Here is a 17,839-nt window from a genome sequence, read left to right as displayed (position 1 = left end):
AATGTCCCAGACACAGAGCAACCTACGTGCCTATTGACGGATGGATGGATGGATGGATGAAGAAAAGGCAGTGTATGAGTGTGAGTGTGTGTGTGAGTGTGTGTGTATAAGTATGTGAGTGTGTGTGTGAGTGTAAGTGAGTGTGTATAAGTGTGTGTGAGAGTGTGTGTATGAGTATGTGAGTGTGTGTGTATGTGTGTGAGTGTATGTGAGTTGAATGAGTGTGTGTGTGTGAGTATGTGAGTGTGTATGAATCTGTGAGTGTATGTGTGCGAGTGAGTGTGAGTGTATGAGTATGTGAGTGTGTATGAATCTGTGAGTGTATGTGTGTGAGTGAATGTGTGTGTATGAGTATGTGAGTGTGTGTGAGTATGTGAGTGTATGTGTGTGAGAGTATTTGTGTGTGTGTATGAGTGTGAGTGTATGTGTGCGAGTGAGTGTGAGTGTATGAGTGTGTGAGTGTGTATGGTGTGTGAGTGTATGTGTGAGTGTGTGTGTATCGCACACAGTGGAGTATTACTCAGCCATGAGAAAGAAGGAAATCCTGCTATTTGCCAGGACACGGATGGACCTCGAGGGCATTATGCTAAGTGGGATGAGTCAGACAGGAGGAGAAGCGCTGTATGACCTCACTGCGAACCTGAAGAACGGAACTCAGAGGCACAGGGAAGACTGGCGGCTGCCGGGGGGCGGGGAGGGGCGACGGCGAAAATGTGTGAAATTGGTCAAAGGGTACACACTTCTGGTTAGAAGAGGACTAAGCCCTGGGATGGGATGTACGGATGTGACTCTGTGACTCCAGTGAACAGCACGTGTTTAGTGTATATGTGACAGCTGCTAAAGAGCAGCTCTGAAAGTTCTCACCACACACACACACACGCACACATACACACACTCACACACATATGCGCACACACACATACACACTCATACACACGTGTGTGCATACACTCACACACGTGGGCACACACACACGCACATGCATACACACACACACACACTCACTGCAGCTGTGAGGCGATGGCCGTGCTAACCGACCTCACTGTGGTAATCATTCCACAACATAAATGTTTGAGTGAGTCCTTTTGCAGACTTTAAACTTACACGCCATGTCCGTGACCTCCCACAGAGCGGGAAAAACTTGTTAACTTTCTCTTTGAAAAAAAACAGCGGTGAGCAGAGCTTCATCAAAAAGAAGCGATTCCCACCGTGAGCCAAGGGCAGACACCGGCAAAAGCCCCAGGACAATGAGCCGCACCCCGGCCTCACGGGCTGAGGGGAGCCCCACGCGGCCCGGGGGTGGCTCTGCCTTTTCCCGGAGCCGCCGGGGAAACGGAGGGTCTGTCCCCGCACCGGGGTCACCGCTTTATGTCATGCACGTGCTTGTCCGTCTAATTGTCAATTCCAGGAACGACTCCACACACAGGGCGCCTCTCGGGAACGGGTCCCCCCCGTCGGCCCCGCGCCCTCGGGGACACGGGCTGCTTTCTGGAGAGAGAGGCCGGGGAGGCGGAGTGGACGGCAGACCCCCATCACCACCCGCCTCCCCCACGGCTGGCTCTGAAGCGGCCCCGCACCGTCAGCTCTAGCCACCTGCCAGGGCCTTGGGCTGCGACAGCGAACGCGAGCGAGGGGCCAGCCTGCAGGCGGCGGCTTCCTCTCTGCTCCTCCGGGGGCCCAGGCCCTGCTCTGGGTAAAGCGGGGTCGCTGTTCGCCCTCCGTTCGCATCCCTGCTTGGGAAAGCTCAGTGCTCCCAGGCGTCCCGGGGTGTGGGGGTCGCGGGTGGCCCCTGCTTTCCACACAGAAATTGGGATAGGTGTTACCACGCCCCGAGTGTCCTGGGTCTGGGCGGGGCCCGAGAAAGCCGTCAGGAGAGCAGCTCCGGTGGGGAGGGAGCCCCGGGGGGGGGGTCGGGGGGAGGGTGGCATAGGGAACCGCGGGGCCGTGGACGGAACACCACGTCCCGGGGGCCGTCCCGGTGGGGGCCACTTTCTCAGGGGCTCTTCTCACTCTGGGGCATTGGGGAAGCTGAGGCAGGCCCTGGGGTGGTTCTAGCAGGGGACCAGCCAGCCACGAGGCGGTGGCCGGGACCCAGGGACCGACCGCCACAAGATGCTCTGAGCACAGGATGACACGCAGAGAGCCACGCCCAGGGTGACCTCAGAGGCCCCACAAGCTCCCCCACAAGGAGCAAGACCGGCTGGAGCAAGGCCGGGGAGATGCAGGCGGGTGGGGGGCTCTCCTGACGCCCCAGCTCCTTCTCTGCCAGGCGCTCACGACCTCGTCCACTCTCACACAGAAGCTCTCCGTAGCACCCCTATTCTGCAGATGAGGAACCCGAGGGTCAAGGGGCTCCGTGACCTGCTGGAGGCGTGAGAACCTGAACCAGACGCCACCTGTTTGCCCCGAGAGCCCAGGTTCCTTATCCCCTCGTCTTACAGCCCGGCCTCCCTGCAGCTCAGCCTCCAGGACCAGCAGGAAGCCCTGGTGTTGACTGCCCCCCCTGAGCAGAGAGCATGAGTTTCCGCCGGGGACCCCGGTACTGTGGGGGCACCCGGACGCTGGGCGGGGCGCAGGCAGCTCCACAGACCTGGAGCGGGAGCCCGGCCTCCTCCCGGGAAGGGTGCGGCTGGGGAGAGCGTTACTCCAGTGTTTACCCGAAGATAGTCATTAAGTCACCGGGAAGACATCTCTCCGCAGACTAAACAAGCCACTCCTTTTTAAGAAGCTCTCCGCAGAGGAGCTAGTTGTTTGGCGCCATCTTTCTATATTTACTGGTCCCCCCACCCCCCGCCCCCACCAACCCCAAAGCACCCTCCGACCCTCCCACTCTCTATTTTAAACAATCCTGTAATAAGATTTTCATCGGTGCCACCCAAACAAAACGGTCATTTTCTTCGTTTCCATCTCCAGCCTTCACAAATGGGTAAAAGGCCAGCCTGGATGGCATCAGGCCCTTGTGGTCCACTCTGACCCTCAGGCCTTTTTTCGGTCGCCCCTGTGCCCGCCCACGTCCATTCACTGTCTGTCTCTGATCCTGTTGGACTCCACGTATTTGAGGGACTCGTGCTTAGTCTCACGCAGCCCGACATGGTTCTGACATGCACGTGGGTCGGCCTCACTTCCTCTGCCCTCTAAGAAGGTTTCCAAAAGGGCGTGGAGGCCGCCTTGGAGAGAGACAGCGTCACAGTCCCTCCTCCCGCGGGGCCCGGCACACATCCCGGCCGGCAGAGGTGGTAGCCACAGTGGAGCGATGCCAGTGGAACCCAAGGGTTCTAGGACACTGTGCCTGGTGCCAGCCCCGAGGGGCCCACTTACTTCGAGGTTCCCGGGGCCCATCCACGGTGATTTTGATGGCTCGGTGGTATGTGGCGACCTGCGGCGGGTTTGTGAAGACGGTGATTGTCAGCGTGAAGCTCTTCCCTGAAAACAGAAGAGAAGAATGAGCGGCGGCCGGCTCGCACCGGCTGCGGAACTGCCAGCAGACATGTCCCGCCCTCAAACCGAAGATGCACGGCCTCAGCACCACCGCGGGTTTCTCCCTCCACCTGGAATGTAGCTTTGCTTTAAGTTCTGAGACGCTCGCCTGTGGTAACACTGTAACACTTCACACAGTCACAGTGCCAACACTGTAACACTTCACACAGTCACAGCGCAAACACTGTAACACTTCACACAGTCACAGCGCCAACACTGTAACACTTCACACAGTCACAGCGCAAACACTGTAACACTTCACACAGTCACAGCGCCAATACTGTAACAGTTCACACAGATACAGCCCTTCCGTTTGCTCACCCATGAGCCACACAGGATCAAGAGAGATTTGGGTCTGTTTTCTTTCCACTGGAGACCCCAGGGGATGTGGGATGGGACAGAGAGCTACCCACTCCTTCCCCACCCCTGTCTCCCCTTTTTATAAACTCTGGGCAATCCGTCTTCAACTCTAGGGCTGTCTGTACCTCTAGGATTCAGAGAGATCGAGTCCCTGAGACTGAGGACAGGCTAAATGGGAAGATTCTCTGTATTTCAGAAATGCTCAGTGCTGGTTGGTTTTAAACATTATGGTTAAATGCTAGATGTTGTTAGAGGCCCTCATGGAAATGGCCAAGCAAAATGTAGAGTCAACACTCGGGCCTGAGGAAAGGCAGCGACAGACGGAGGTTCCGCAGGTTCCATAAACACGTCTGTGCCCGTAAACTTCCCTCGGACACTTCACTTACACCCGGGGCCTCAGTGCCCGCACCTGGGAGATGGGTACACAGTACCTGGTGGAATGGGGGGAGGGTAAATTAGTTACTACGAGCAAAACCATCAGCCCTGTATGTGCCTGTGTGTGCTGTGCTCACTGTAATTACTCCTTTTTCCTCTGTCTCCCCCGCCAGGGTCCGAAGGTTTGACTAAGCATGATGTTCAGACCTCCTAGGCACATCCGTGTAAGAGTTTCTCCTTAATTGTGTGGCATGAAATGAACCCAAAAGAAATGAGAACAAATCATGCCCACCTATTCCCTCATCTGCTCCCCGAAACACGTCAAAACCAGACTGTCTTCCTTCCCAAGTTAGAAAGAGCAGGGCATCCTCACTGCTCTGCCCGCTTGATCTAAAGGCCCAGAACACGCTCCATGAACGATACGTATCGTTGGCCACAGCAACCAGCTATGCCTGATCTTGTAAAACCCCACCCCACCACGGCTTTGTGCTCTGTCTGTTTAAAGCCAATGATAGCCAAGGTCAGGGCTGGCCTGTCTGGCAGGCGGGGCGAGGGGTCACGGAGGGCCAGAGCCCTGGAGGCACCCAGAGGCCCCGCACCCACGCTCCCTCCCCACCAGCCGCCTCCGCTTCTGGGACCTGGGGGAGAACCTGTGGGCTGCAGGCCCTTGCCGTCCTCAGGACCCCCTTCTGATGTCACCAGGTGGCGCCCGGATTGGTTTCTACCCTGCACGGGGCCGCCGTGGAGGGATGGGCAGGAGAGCGCAGGCCCGGCCCAGCGGGGGGACCGCCTGTGGCTTTCGAAGAACCGGTCAGAGGAGCAACGGCAGCTGCTGCCCTGGGCGCAGCCCTGTCCAGGTGCCCGCTGAGCCTCTCGGCCAGTCTGTCCCTCCTCTGCCCCCCACCGCCAGAGGGACCGCCTCCAGCGTCCGGACGGAACCCCACGGCCCCATCTTTTCACCCTCCCCCGCCCCCCGCAGCCAGAAGCCCTCCTCCGAGCCCCTCTCAGGGCCACGGCAGGGGTTCAGCTTTCGGCCTTCCTTCCTCCGCCGCCTCCCCGCCAGGCCTCCTGCCGCCGCCCACCTCGGAGTCCGTCCGTGAAGACGCCGCTGTCCCCCAGGCCTGCTGTCCCAAACTGCCCCAAACCAGCGGCTCCCGACACCCGGGATGCATCTCAGGTCGGAGGCCAGGCGTCCAAGATCCAGGTGCCGGCAGAGCCGTGCCTCCAGGGAGCCTCTGGAAGCACCTCCTGCCCGGCCTTGCCCGGCGTCTGGTGGCCGCTGGCAGCCCTGACGGGGCCTGGCCTCCAGAGCATGGGCCCAGCCTCTGCCTCCGTCACCCCGGGGCCCCCTCCCGTGTCTTCTCTCTCCAAACCGCCCCTCCTTAGAAAGACACGGTCGCTGGGCACAGGGCTGCCCTAAACCTGCGGGACCCTCCTCCACTCGATCGCACCTGCAAATCCGTGTGTGTAAGTGAGGCCCACTCGGAGGTCCCGGGGACGTGCATTTTTAGGGAACAGTGCAGACCCCAAGTGTTATGAGTTCCGGTCTTGGCACTGCAGGGGACAGCTGCTCCCCAGGCACCTTCCCCCCGAGACGGCCCTCGCTTGGAGCCACCCACTCTCGCTGTTCTAAAGGACAATGAAGAATCATCGTCTCATCCTATTGGCGCTGTGGGGTCTGCGTGGACACACTTTTTACACCCTTTCCCACATGCGATCTCATCTGGTCCTCACAACACCCGTGAAGTAAACCAGACAGAATGCATTGTTCTCGCTGAACAGGCAGCAAAGCCCAAGGCTCAGAGAGGTTAAGTCGTGTGCCCCAGGTCACACAGCTGTATCCACAGCAGAGCCCCGCCCCCAGCTGGTGCTCACTGTCCCTCATGTGACTGCCACACGGTCCTAACCCTCCACCTGCACACTCAGAGGCACCGGCCCCAGGAATCTGGACCTGGGGCACTGTCCCCCCACTCCACCCTGCCCCCAAAGTGGGGATATCCCTGCAACCCCGATGCACCCCAACGGCTCCCGACAGGAACCGCAGGCCTGGATCCCAGTTCAAAAGAGCGTCCTCCCGGGCCGGAGTCGGGCGCCTGGCTGCCGAGCCGCAGTGACGCCTCCGGTGAGCCACAGACCGGCCGACGTCATCGCGCGTGAAACTCAACCAACGCGAGCATTGGTGACCTCGCTGCTCATAATGAAAGCTCCATTACTGATGCCCAGCGTTTTATGTGCCGTCACAGGAAAGGTCTGTCCGGCAGAAGCGACTGGGCGGGGCGCCTGGGCCCGGGACAGGGTCCGAGAGGTGGCGCTGTCCCGGGCATCCCTCCTGGGGACTCCTGCTGACAGTTCCCCCGGGACGCCTGCCTGTGGCCTCCCAGACGGAGGTGCCGGCCGGCGACATTGGGGTCCCAGGTGTGGTGGCACTGTTCCACTTCGGGGAACTGCCTCCACTTCCTCGCCTTCTTCCTAAGTGGACCATCGGGACCGTCAGCTGTGGGCGCGCTGACCGACGGACGCTGTGGCTCCAGGACCAGGGCCCGTGTCCCGCCCCGCCCCGCCCCGCCGTCCCTGCCGACACGCCCGCCTTGGCCGGCACCTGCACACAGCGGGTGGCTGTAGCCCGGAGCACATGTGTGTGCGCCAGATTCCCTCATCCCATGACCTATGGGCCTGGTATTTGAAGAGCGTGGGTGTGGAGTGTGAACGGCGCTCAAGTGTTTTTCTCAGGCAGCTGGGGCCAGGCCGGGAAGAAGCCAGGGCAGGGGACAGGGAGCAGATCTGTGACACCCCCAAACCTCCCTCCCCTCCCTCCCCCACCACCTTCCCCGCTGTGGGCTCTGCAGGACCTGAGGCAGGGCCGGGAGACAGGGCTGTGGCTGCGGGAGAGAGAACGGTGAGTCCCTGCTGTAGAGGCTCTGATCCCACGGCCCTGACTGTGGCCTCAGAGAGGAGTAGAGGCTGAGGCCGGAGCACGGGTGACCCCGAGCTGCTGGGCATTCCCAGACGAGGGAGCAAGGAAGGGGGCCACGAGACCTCCTTCCCACCCTCGGCCAGGGCGGAGGGGGTTCCAGGAGGAGTATACTGAGAAGCACACACAGGAGGCCTGAGTGACAGGTGGAAGAGATGGCGGAGGAGAAGGCGCGTCATGACTGTGACCTGAAGCGGCCGGAGCTGGGAGCCGGCTCTGTCACTGCATGGAGGAAGGGGTGGGGGGGCTGGGAACAGTGTGGCCCCAGCCGGCTGCCTCTGCTCACACCCAGCGCTGCCACTTGTGAGCGCGCTGTGTGGCCTCGGGCAGGCTGCTTAACCTCTCTGGCCCTCGGCTTTATCATCTGTGAAGTGGGGATAACAGTCCTTCCATCTCAGTGTGGTGGTGCAAGTTAAATGGAACCCTGAACAGCATATCAATTTCATGATCACCGAAGACGGAGGAACGGGATGCCGCCAGCCCACGGCTGCGGGCGGTCCCGTGTGGAGGGGCTGGGTGGGGGGCGAGGTGTGCACCAGGGCGGCGGAACGGGGCCCAAGACCCGCCAGGAAAATGACGCTGTCTACTGACCTTGACGTTCAAGTTCGCCCCTGCCCCGCCAGCTGGCGACCTTTGCAAGGCACAGCTGTGACTGGCTGCCGCGCTCTCTGAACCAGCCGGGCCCACGCTCCCCACGGGGACCTTGTCACCCTCCCCCCCCAGCGCCCGTGTGGGCACGCAGACGCCAGGGCAGAGTACCCACGGCTTTATTCTGTGGGAAGAAGGTCCCGGCGAATGTTCCCGGACGCTGGCTGCCCCGACAACCCCAAGGCCCCGGGGCCAGGGACCTCCCGCAGCCACGGTGGTCGCATAGAGCCACGTCCCCGCCTCGGCGGCACCTCAGGGAGGGGCTAGGCCTCAGGATGGTGGCAAACGTGCTCCCTGGTCCCCAAGGGCCGAGGGAGGCGTGAGGATCAGAAGGTAAGAAGGCCACGCTAGCCCTGGCCGGTGTGGCTCAGTGAATGGAACGGCCTGCGGACTGAAGGGTCCCGGGTTCGATTCTGGTCAGGGGCATGTACCTCGGTGGCAGGCTCCTCCCCGGCCTAGGCCCTGGTCGGGCTCCCGCAGGAGGCAACCAATCAGTGTGTCTCTCTCACATCGATGGTTCTCTCTGTCTCTCCCTCTCCCTCCCACTCGCTCTAAAAACCCAGGAAAAAATATCCTGGGGTGAGGATTAAAAAAAAGAAAGAAAAAAAGAGAAGGCACCTTTAGGTCACTTCTTGCTCAGGAGCTCGATGACAGAGGTAGGCCACCGGCCACATGGTGGCCACGCCCTCCTCACCACCCTCCCTCTCCATCCTCTGCCATCCTGCCTCCCTCACCTGGGCCGGCCCCGGAGCCACTGGGCGGCTTCTGCCACCCTCCTGGGTGCCCGTCTGGATCCCAGCCACCGTCTCCTTTGCGGGCAGTTTCCATGGGATGTGAAACTTGGCCGTGGTCACGCGAGGGAAGGCTGTCCTCCCGGGGACCAGCTGGCCTAGGGTCTTGCACACCCCAATCTCAGCGCTGCCCTCACTGCCGCCCCCTGCAGGAAGACTGTGCTCGCAATGGAAACCCCAAAACGCCAGGAAGGAAAGTCAGAGGAAAAGGGCCGCTTTGCAAAGCCCAGGACGGCAGGGGCGGCTGAGGGTCGCTCTTGGCGAATCCCGGGACCCAGAGATTCCGAAACGCCGCAGGGAGGTCTGGCCTCTTCCTGTGTAAATGGCACCGGGTCCAATCTTGATCACGGGTAACAACGTGTTGAAATTAATGTGCCCTCCGCGGCCAGGCGGGCTCTGAACTTGGGGTGCTTTTCACAAAATCCTTTTAATGGATAGTTCTCACGTGCCGACCGGGACAGCCTAACCGCCCGAATTCACGCGTTTGCTCCCCCTCCGTGTCCCTCCGCAAACGCGACCCACCGTGTCGGCCAAGGAGCCGTGTCATCGTTTATCTGGGGACTTCCAAAGGGGCACGGACCCTCCCAGGTGCACGGACCCTCCCAGGGGCACGGACCCTCCCAGGGGCACGGACCCTCCCAGGGGCACGGACCCTCCCAGGTGCATGAACCCTCCCAGGGGCACGGACCCTCCCAGGTGCACGGAACTCCCTGGTTTCTCTGCGCTGACGTTGACCCACGTGTGAGCTCGCAGGTGCTCTGTCCACCGCATCGGCGGGCAGAGGGCAGGCCGGAGGGAGGCCCAAGCGGGGGGCACAGGGACGCCCCCACAGGTCGCCGGAATGTCAGCTGCTCAAAATACACAACCGCGTCTCCACAGAGCACAGTGTTGGTTTGGGATGGTGGGTTGGGTGAAAAATGGCCGTTTTCCTCAGAGAACCAAAAACTCGCCAAGCACGTTCTCTGGAGATGTTCTGTGGAAACGAGATGGCTGAGGACGAGGAGAGCGTGTCACCCTCTCTGCATCCTCTGCTCCGAGGCCAGGAGAGAAGTTAAATGGGTCCGCGAGCTATTGTGTCACCCTCCAGTGGACGGAAGGCGGGCTCTTTGAGGCTGATTTCCCTCCGAAGGCCCCGCGCTCCCTGCTCAGCTCAGGTGGGGCCTGGCCCCCCAGGGGTGATGGGCGGGCCTCCCAGAAGGGTGATGGGCGGGCCTCCCAGAGGGGTGATGGGCGGGCCTCCCAGGGGTGATGGGCGGGCCTCCCAGGGGTGATGGGTGGGCCTCCCAGGGGTGATGGGCGGGCCTCCCAGGGGTGATGGGTGGGCCTCCCAGGGGTGATGGGCGGGCCTCCCAGAGGGTGATCGGCGGGCCTTCCTTCTCAGAGGGACCAGGTACAGAGCCTGAGCCACGTGCTTCCTGCGACTCTCCCTTCCTCCCTCCAGATTCACAGTCCCTGTCATGTCTTCCTATTTCTTTTGGTGTCACAGGTCTGAGTGTCTTGGGTGAGGAACCAACTTTTAATCCTTTAAGCGCAAACACGCCCAAGACCGTGAACTCACCGCCTCTTCAGGCCGAGCCCACGCCCGTGGCGCTGTACTTCCTGGGTGGTGCGCTCAGGCGCCCAGGCACCTCCCAGCGCTGACCCCGTGCTAGCCCTGACCCTGCTGTGCCTACAGCCCAGCACCCCCAGACACACAGCCCAGCAGCTCGGAGCCTGTGGCAGAGAGGCCGAAGGGTGGACGTGGTGAAGGGTAGCAGCTCGGGGCTCCAGGTCCGCTCACCAGCTTCCCGCCCGGCGGTGGTGCAGGGAGCAGGAGGGCAGGCGGGCGCGGGGCGGGAAGAGGAGGGAAGCTCAGGCAAGGCCGGGTGTGCTCGTGGGGCCTGGTGGGGCCTGACTCCCAGGCGCAGGGACATTTACCGGGGCTGGGGTGGTGGTGGTGCGGAGGGTGGGATTGTAAGCTGGGCCACCGTCTGAGGCTGCCCATCAGGAGCAATGGGAGCTCTCGGTCCGGACTGGTCTCCGAGCCCCCAGGGGCCCCCAGATGCACTTCCCATCCTTCAGTCTGTGATCCAAGGATCTTTTGCTTTTCTTTAAAAAATATATATTATTATTGATTTCCGAGAAGAAGGGAGAGGGAGAGAGATGGAAACATCAGTGATGAGAGAGAATCATGGATCGGCTGCCTCCTGCACGCCCCACACTGGGGACCGAGCCCTCAACTTGGGCCTGTGCCCTGAACGGGAATCGAACCCTGACCTCCTGGTGCATAGGTCGACGCTCAAGCACTGAGCCACACCAACTGGGCGCCCAGGGACCTTTTCCGCCTGGTCAATTCCCTCCTTAGCGCCTGCTGGCAGCTCTCCGCCTCACGGGGAGGGGACCAGAGCAGGCTCGTCAGGGGCGTCGGGGCCTCAAATGCCTCTCCCACAGGTGGGGTGCACAGCGCCCCCCCCCCCATTCTGCCTTCTCCTCTTGGACACTCATCTTGATGCCTCCACCTGGGCGGCCTCCTCATCACCCCCAAATGACTCATCCAGAAGGATGCCTACTCTCTTTACGAGGTCACGCTGTCCCCTCCCCTGGTGCTGACCACTCAGTGCCCTGATGGCTGCTTCGCTGTCAGCCGCTCTCCAGCCCCGAGGCTGTGGCTTCTCTCTGCCTGAGCTCTGCACCCCCAGTGCTGGCTCAGTGCCTGCACACAGTAGGTGCACTGTGCAGGTCTGGTGATGAATAAATGAACTGATGGATGAAGGAATGAAACGCCCTCATGAAACGCCCTCTGGGGACAGGCCACAGCTGTAATGGAACCACCGCGGACATCTGCTTTCTGATGGGAACGGGGTCAGAGCCGTGAAGCTCACGCACCCGCACCGGGAAGGCACCTCCATCGCGTGATCGTCTGGAACGACTGCTCACGTGTTTGCCTATGAATAGTTATGAAGTTCCTGCTGGGTTCTGGGCACTCTCATTGGACGCTGGACACACTTGCTGGTAGGATAAAGGCATGCTAAATCCTTGCCACGGACGAGCAAGCAACAGAAAACGCGAAGCTCTAACCTTCTGAATCCGCGGGACGTGTGGTAACACCTGCCTGCCCGTGTCCTCTTCCCCCGCACTCTCGCTGCGGAAGGAAGAACACCGGGACCAGGGGCAGCTCTTCCTCCTAAGCCTTGACCTACACATCACCTCGCGTTGTTCACCCTGGTCACCTTCCGAGGCGTGTGTGAAAAGCACGGTCATACCCATTGCACAGATGGGCAGACTGAGGCCAGCACACTGAGTGACCCCGTAAGCATGCCCACCTCCCCTTCCCAAGACCCCCCGGGTTCGTCACGAACAGAAGCGTGTTTCTTTGCTGTTATTACAAATCAGCGAAACATCAACTGGGACCCGGTGGCTTTACTGTGACCTGGGCCCAAGGCCTGGGACAGAACGCTCGGCGACGGGGCAGCCAGGATCCTGCTCAAGGGGCAGCCGGGAGTCGGTGCTGTGTCTGTGGCCAAAGAAACAAAAACAGAACCAGGCGCGATGCTCGCTTGCAGCTTCTGCAATCGCTGAGACAGCACCTTCAGATGGCCTCGGGGATGCCAGGACGCCCTGGCCACGGTCCAGGGCCAGCTGCCCCGGCACCACCCCCCACTCCCCCAAGCGTGGGGGGAGCCCGCGATTCCGGCGGGAAGAATGCGATGCTGCTGGGCGCCTGCCCTGGGCCCGCGTCAGGCCCCGGGGATCCCTGGGCCTCCTGTGCAGACGCAGCGTTTAGTGTTTAAGTGCGAGCGGGAAGCAGGGGCGTATGAATCTCACGGATCTGCGTGCCAGGAACGTTTGGACACGAGAGTTGGACGGGCTACGGGGGGAGAGCTTTTCCCATGAACAGCGGACTTCGAATTACAGCGATTTGATTTCGTCTCCTCCATCACTAACCTCCAATCTCGGTGCCCGCCCGCCCGCCCGCCCGCCGCTGCGCATAACCCTTTCGCCACCCACGGGCTCTGGGCTGAGGAGCGGGAGCGGGCGCTGCTGTTGGCTTCGGCTCACGGAGCTGCCCGTTGTGGACTCTGCCGTCAGGGCCACTGCAGCGGACCTTCTAGAACATCGCCCGAAGCACGTCTCGGCTCAGGCACCCACACGGCACCCAGCCCCGGGGGCAGAGGCAGACTCGAGTTCAGACAGGTCAAGTCACTTGCCCAGGGACACACAGCTCCACGCCAGAGCTCTCATCCGGGGCGAACCCCCCCCCCCCGCCCGGGGGACATTGGGGATGTCCACTAACAGTTCTGGTCGCCTGGACTGGGCTGGGGTGCTACTAGCCATTGGGTCGATCCCAGGGGTGCCACGGGGGACGCCCCTCGACAACAGCAACAAGAGAATGAGCAGCCGGAATGTGGACAGCGTCCAGGCGGGGCGCCCCCCTCAGGGGAGAGTCCCATCCAGGCCACGGGCTGAGCGCGCTCCACGGCCCGGGCCCTCATCATCGGCAGGCGTGTCAGAGCCCCGCTCTGGGCCGGGCACGGGTCCGTCCCTGATGAAACACGTGGGGTGTTCAAGGTCAGAGAGGGTTTGAGTTTGAAGATCCCGGGGCGTCCGTCTGAGGGGCGTCTGGGCTCGTCTTGTCTGCCGCTGTGCTTGGGGCTCCGTCACCGCCTCTGTGGACCTCGGGGCGCTGTCTCCTTCTCTGTGCGCCTCGGGGCTCCGTCACCGCCTCTGTGGACCTCGGGGCTCCATCACCTTCTCTGTGCGCCTCGGGGCTCCGTCACCTTTTCTGTGGGCCTCGGGGCTCCATCACCGCCTCTGTGCGCCTCGGGGCTCCGTCACCTCCTCTGTGCGCCTCGGGGCTCCGTCACCTCCTCCGTGGTGGGGCTCCGTCACCGCCTCTGTGGACCTCGGGGCGCCGTCACCTTCTCTGTGGACCTCGGGGCTCCGTCACCTTCTCTGTGGACCTCGGGGCTCCATCACCGCCTCTGTGCGCCTCGGGGCTCCGTCACCTCCTCTGTGCGCCTCGGGGCTCCGTCACCTCCTCCGTGGCGGGGCTCCGTCACCTCCTCCGTGGACCTCGGGGCTCCGTCACCTCCTCCGTGCGCCTCGGGGCTCCGTCACCTTCTCTGTGGACCTCGGGGCTCCGTCACCTTCTCTGTGGGCCTCGGGGCTCCGTCACCTTCTCTGTGCACCTTGGGGCTCCGTCACCGCCTCGTGGACCCTGCACCCACAGCCACTCCCCAGCTCCCTCCCCAGAAACCTCAGTCTTGGGGAGACGTGGGCTCGGGCAGACCAGAGCTCAGACCCCCGTGAACTCCGCCTGCATAGCTAACTCTTCCTGGTCCCCAATGATGACCATGCCGAGTCTGGGAGCCGGGGCTCTCCTGTGGGGCTTCCCGGAAGCCAGGGACGCAGGGGTGGGGTATCCACGCGGAGGAAACGCAAACCGAGGAGAAGCAGAGGTGCCACCCAGAGGACCTGCCAGGAGCCGCCCGCAGTGCCCTGCCTCGGACCCTCTTCCCCACGCCTCCCCGGACCTCCGTGGAGAACGCGATGGAGCGTGCCATGCCGGCTCAGGTGGGCGGCCCCAGGGACCCGGCGTCTGTGTGCCCGCGGTACGCAGCCCTGCTGTCTCCACGCCGCGCGGCCAGCCAGTGGGGCTCGGCCCCCTCTTCTCCTCTCTCCCCCTGCGTTCCCCATTGTTCCAGGCGCCCCCAGCCCTTGCCGTGCCTGCCAGGTGTCCGTCAGTAACGCAGAGCGGGGCCTGGCTTTTAGTTCTTTTCAGTTCGAGGGACACACACTAGTTCGTGCTGCTGGGTCTGTGGGTCTGAGCCCTTGGCCGAAGCCTGGGCGGGGAGGGACGGGGTGCTGAGCATGGGGGGGCCAGCTGAGCACAGGTGTGCTCCCCTCTTCTTAAAAGGCCTTATGTCAGGGAGGCCCTCTGCTTTCACCTTGCACTGCGTGTGAACGTTTTCGTACGTTTCTAGATGTTCCACGGAGGCAGAGAGGGTTGGAGAGGAGGGCGGAGGAGCCATTTCTCAGCTTCCGGTGTTGAGCGCGGAGCTCGAGCTGGTTCTGGCCGCGGCAGGACTGGCATTTGGGCGCGGGTGGGTGTCTGTCGGGGGGCTGCCCTGTGCATTGTGGGATGTCGAGCAGCACCCTGGCCTCTGACCACACCCCAGCTGTGACAGCCCAAACGGCCCGCAGACATTGCCCAGTGTCCCCTGGGGGGAGCCGCTGAGTGAGATCCCCCCCACCCACCGCTCTCACCCCCCTCCCCGCCCCGCCCCGCCCCGCCAGCATTGAAGAGGATGCCACACACCAGAAACGAAGCGAATAGGACACTGCGTGCCACCTGCACTCGAACAAGAAAACCATGACAAGCAGATGGCCCGATGAGACACTGGCTACACCTGTCCAGGTTTCAACTAGGATGAGGGAGGGGGGCCATCTGGAAAGACGTGGTCAGGTAGGTGGGGCACTCCATTCAGGGAGGCAGACAGAGCCTTGGGAGTGGACCATCCTCATTAATTACCATAGATAGGTAAATAGATAATAGATAGGTGATAGACAGGTAGGTAGATGATAGGTGATAGATAGATGATAAATGATAGGTAGGTAGGTAGGTAGATGATAGGTGATAGATAGATGATAAATGATAGGTAGGTAGGTAGGTAGGTAGATGATAGGTAGGTAGGCAGATGGTAGGTAGATAGATGATAGGTAGATAGATGATAGGTGATAGGTAGGTAGATGATAGGTGATAGGTGATAGGTAGGTAGGTAGATGATAGATGGATGATCGATAGATCTGCCTGTACTACGTACTGTAGTCTCAAATAGAATGCAGGAGAGACATCTGTTAAAACCCCAAAACGAATGCCTTGAGCAAACCGCAGCTTCCCCTTCCACACAGCCCCCGGCCCCCGGTCCTGTGGGCCAAGCCGAGCCCCCAGACCCCCGCGCACACCGCCCATCCTTGGGCGCTGCCGTGTCTGGGCGGGGGAGGCGCCCTTGTGCAGAAGGAGACTCCGTGGGCCACGCACCGCCCCCAGGCCGGCCTCCCATTAACGGGCCGAGCGCCCGGGGACCGGGGTGGGGGCAGGTAAGAGGGCTCTTCCGTCCGGACGCCCACGCGTTCCTAATGACAGTCCTGGTCTCAGGGTAAAAGCAGGCATTACGCTCAGCTGCGAACTGCACAGGAAATTCACCACCGTCTTCTCCGAGAAAGGCGCAGCTTAAGTGGCTCCTCACGGAAGGCCTCCTCCCGGAGCAGAGCCCGGCGCGGCGGCAGCGCGGAAGGCCGGCCTCTGCGGAGGGTCCCCAGCTACCCGACGCCCTCGCCGAGAAAGCTCAGTGACATGAACGGAATTCCTAAATGGGGTGCCCGCCCCCCGCCCCCCCCCCATCTGGGCTCCCAGAGGCCCGGCCACGTGCTGGGACCTCATCTCGGTGCTGAAGGAGCCCGCGATCACCCCGCTCTCCACACTGACCCAGAGCTGACCGAGCTCTGCTGAACTCGGGGCTCAGCTCTGGACCACGAGGCGCAGGCGTGGCCCGAAGCCTGAGAATGCCCGCTGACAACACACATCCTTGAGGGCGATCTGCTCCCCATGCCCGTGAGCCAGCTCATGAAACCTGCATATTTTTTTATTGATTTCGGAGAGGAAGGGAGAGGGAGAGAGAGATAGAAGCATCGATGATGAGAGAGAATCATGGATCCTCTGCCTCCTGCACGCCCCCTACTGGGGATGGAGCCTGCAACCGGGGCAGGTGCCCTTGGCTGGAATCAAACCCGGGACCCTTCAGTCTGCAGGCCGATGCTCTATCCGCTAAGCCACACCAGCCAGGGCAAAACCTGCGACTTTGAAGTGTTCACAGGCCGCGCATTGAGGCCATGCTGCTCACTCCCTAGCTCCTGTTAATTGCTCTCTTTGGGCTTCAGATGGGATGATGCTATTCGCGTGGATTCGGTCCTCAAAGACCATCTGGTCCAAAGGCATCTCAATGGAGACGCGCACACACGCACCCCACCGGCGAGACGTCCGGCAGCTCCTTTACCGACACGCAGCCCCTCCACCAACACGCCTGCCCACAGACACCCCCTCCGGGCCTGAGCCTGCTTCGTGATCATCGGCAGAAAAAACAGCCCCAGACAGGACACCATCTCTCTTTTCAACAGGTCATTTTTCTTTAAAAATATAAAAAAAGGAACACAGGATACGTTCTTCCATGAGCGGCCCTCTCCGCCCGGCCGGCCCCTCGCCAAGTGGCACAGGGAGGACGCGCCGCGCTGATTTATGGAAGCCGGGCCGCCTGCGGCCGCTGGCCGGGCCGCTGTTTATGTCTGTGATGCTCGCTCGCTGCCGACACAGGAAGCCCTGAAATCACTCAGCCCTCGCTTCCCTCCCGGGCGCTCTCTGACCCACGGTCTGCGTCCCCGGCCATCGCCGGCCCGCGGGCAGGGGAGGGTTGGTGGGTGGGCGGGGAGAAGTCTAGCTTCTGCCCACGGACCCGCAAACCTTGTTCAGCCACAGAACCTCAATTTCAAAAAGCTGTCTGACGGCCTCGGCGATCCCGACACCCCATAAAGTCAGCGGGGAGACCGTGACGGGAGCGTGCAGCGCGGCGCCAGGCACCAGCAGGCTGCCAGCTGCCCTCTCCCGCCCCTGCCAGGGCCTCCGGGGGCAGGGGCGCCCCGGGAGGGAGTTAGGGGTGGGACCAACCGACGTTAAGAAAGTGTTGTTACTGTTTTATTGGGAAACGTGAAACAGAGGGAGAAACCTGATCTGAGAGATGGACTCGGAGCTCAGCCTTCACCTGCCGGCTGCCAGAGGTGCGGGGACCCCAGGTGGGGCCTTTCCATCGTCTTGGCCCACTCGATGTCCCACAACGGGCATCGGTGTCTGCGGGCACACCAATCATAACCAAAAGAAGGGGGGGCGGGAAGGAGGGCTGATTTAATACAGCTCATGCCCGGGCCTGGATTCCGGCAGGGAGCGGACCGCCAGCTCCCGTCTCCGGTGCCACCCGTGCTGCCACCCGGCTGTCCCACTGCGGGAGTCCGGGTGGAGAGGGTGACTCCGCCCACGAGCCCTCCGGGATTCGGGCCCTTTCTCAGCAACAAGCGCTCCGTGAAGAGGCCCCGTCCACCTGAACCCCTGTGCTGAGCGCACCTCTTCCTCTCCACCACAGCCTCCGCCTCACCTGACGGGCAGCCCCCCACCCCCGGCACCATCCCC

General features: G+C 61.8%; 1 protein-coding gene across 3 annotated transcripts in view; it reads right to left on the bottom strand.

Moving 5' to 3' along the window:
* The window catches only part of RUNX1 (RUNX family transcription factor 1), a gene marked incomplete at both ends in the record, with an annotated part of 196,104 nt that overhangs the window by 56,513 nt on the left and 121,752 nt on the right, over positions 1 to 17,839 (bottom strand). For all 3 annotated transcript variants that reach the window (XM_080654833.1, XM_080654834.1, XM_080654835.1), the window contains one exon: positions 3,319 to 3,423. In XM_080654833.1, coding sequence (XP_080510959.1) covers positions 3,319 to 3,423 — 105 coding nt within the window. The remainder of the gene's footprint in view (positions 1 to 3,318; positions 3,424 to 17,839) is intronic.

The sequence above is a fragment of the Plecotus auritus genome (assembly GCF_963455305.1).
Source record: "Plecotus auritus genome assembly, chromosome: 2".
Taxonomy (NCBI): domain Eukaryota; kingdom Metazoa; phylum Chordata; class Mammalia; order Chiroptera; family Vespertilionidae; genus Plecotus; species Plecotus auritus.
This window is presented reverse-complemented; position numbering and strand designations above follow the sequence as displayed.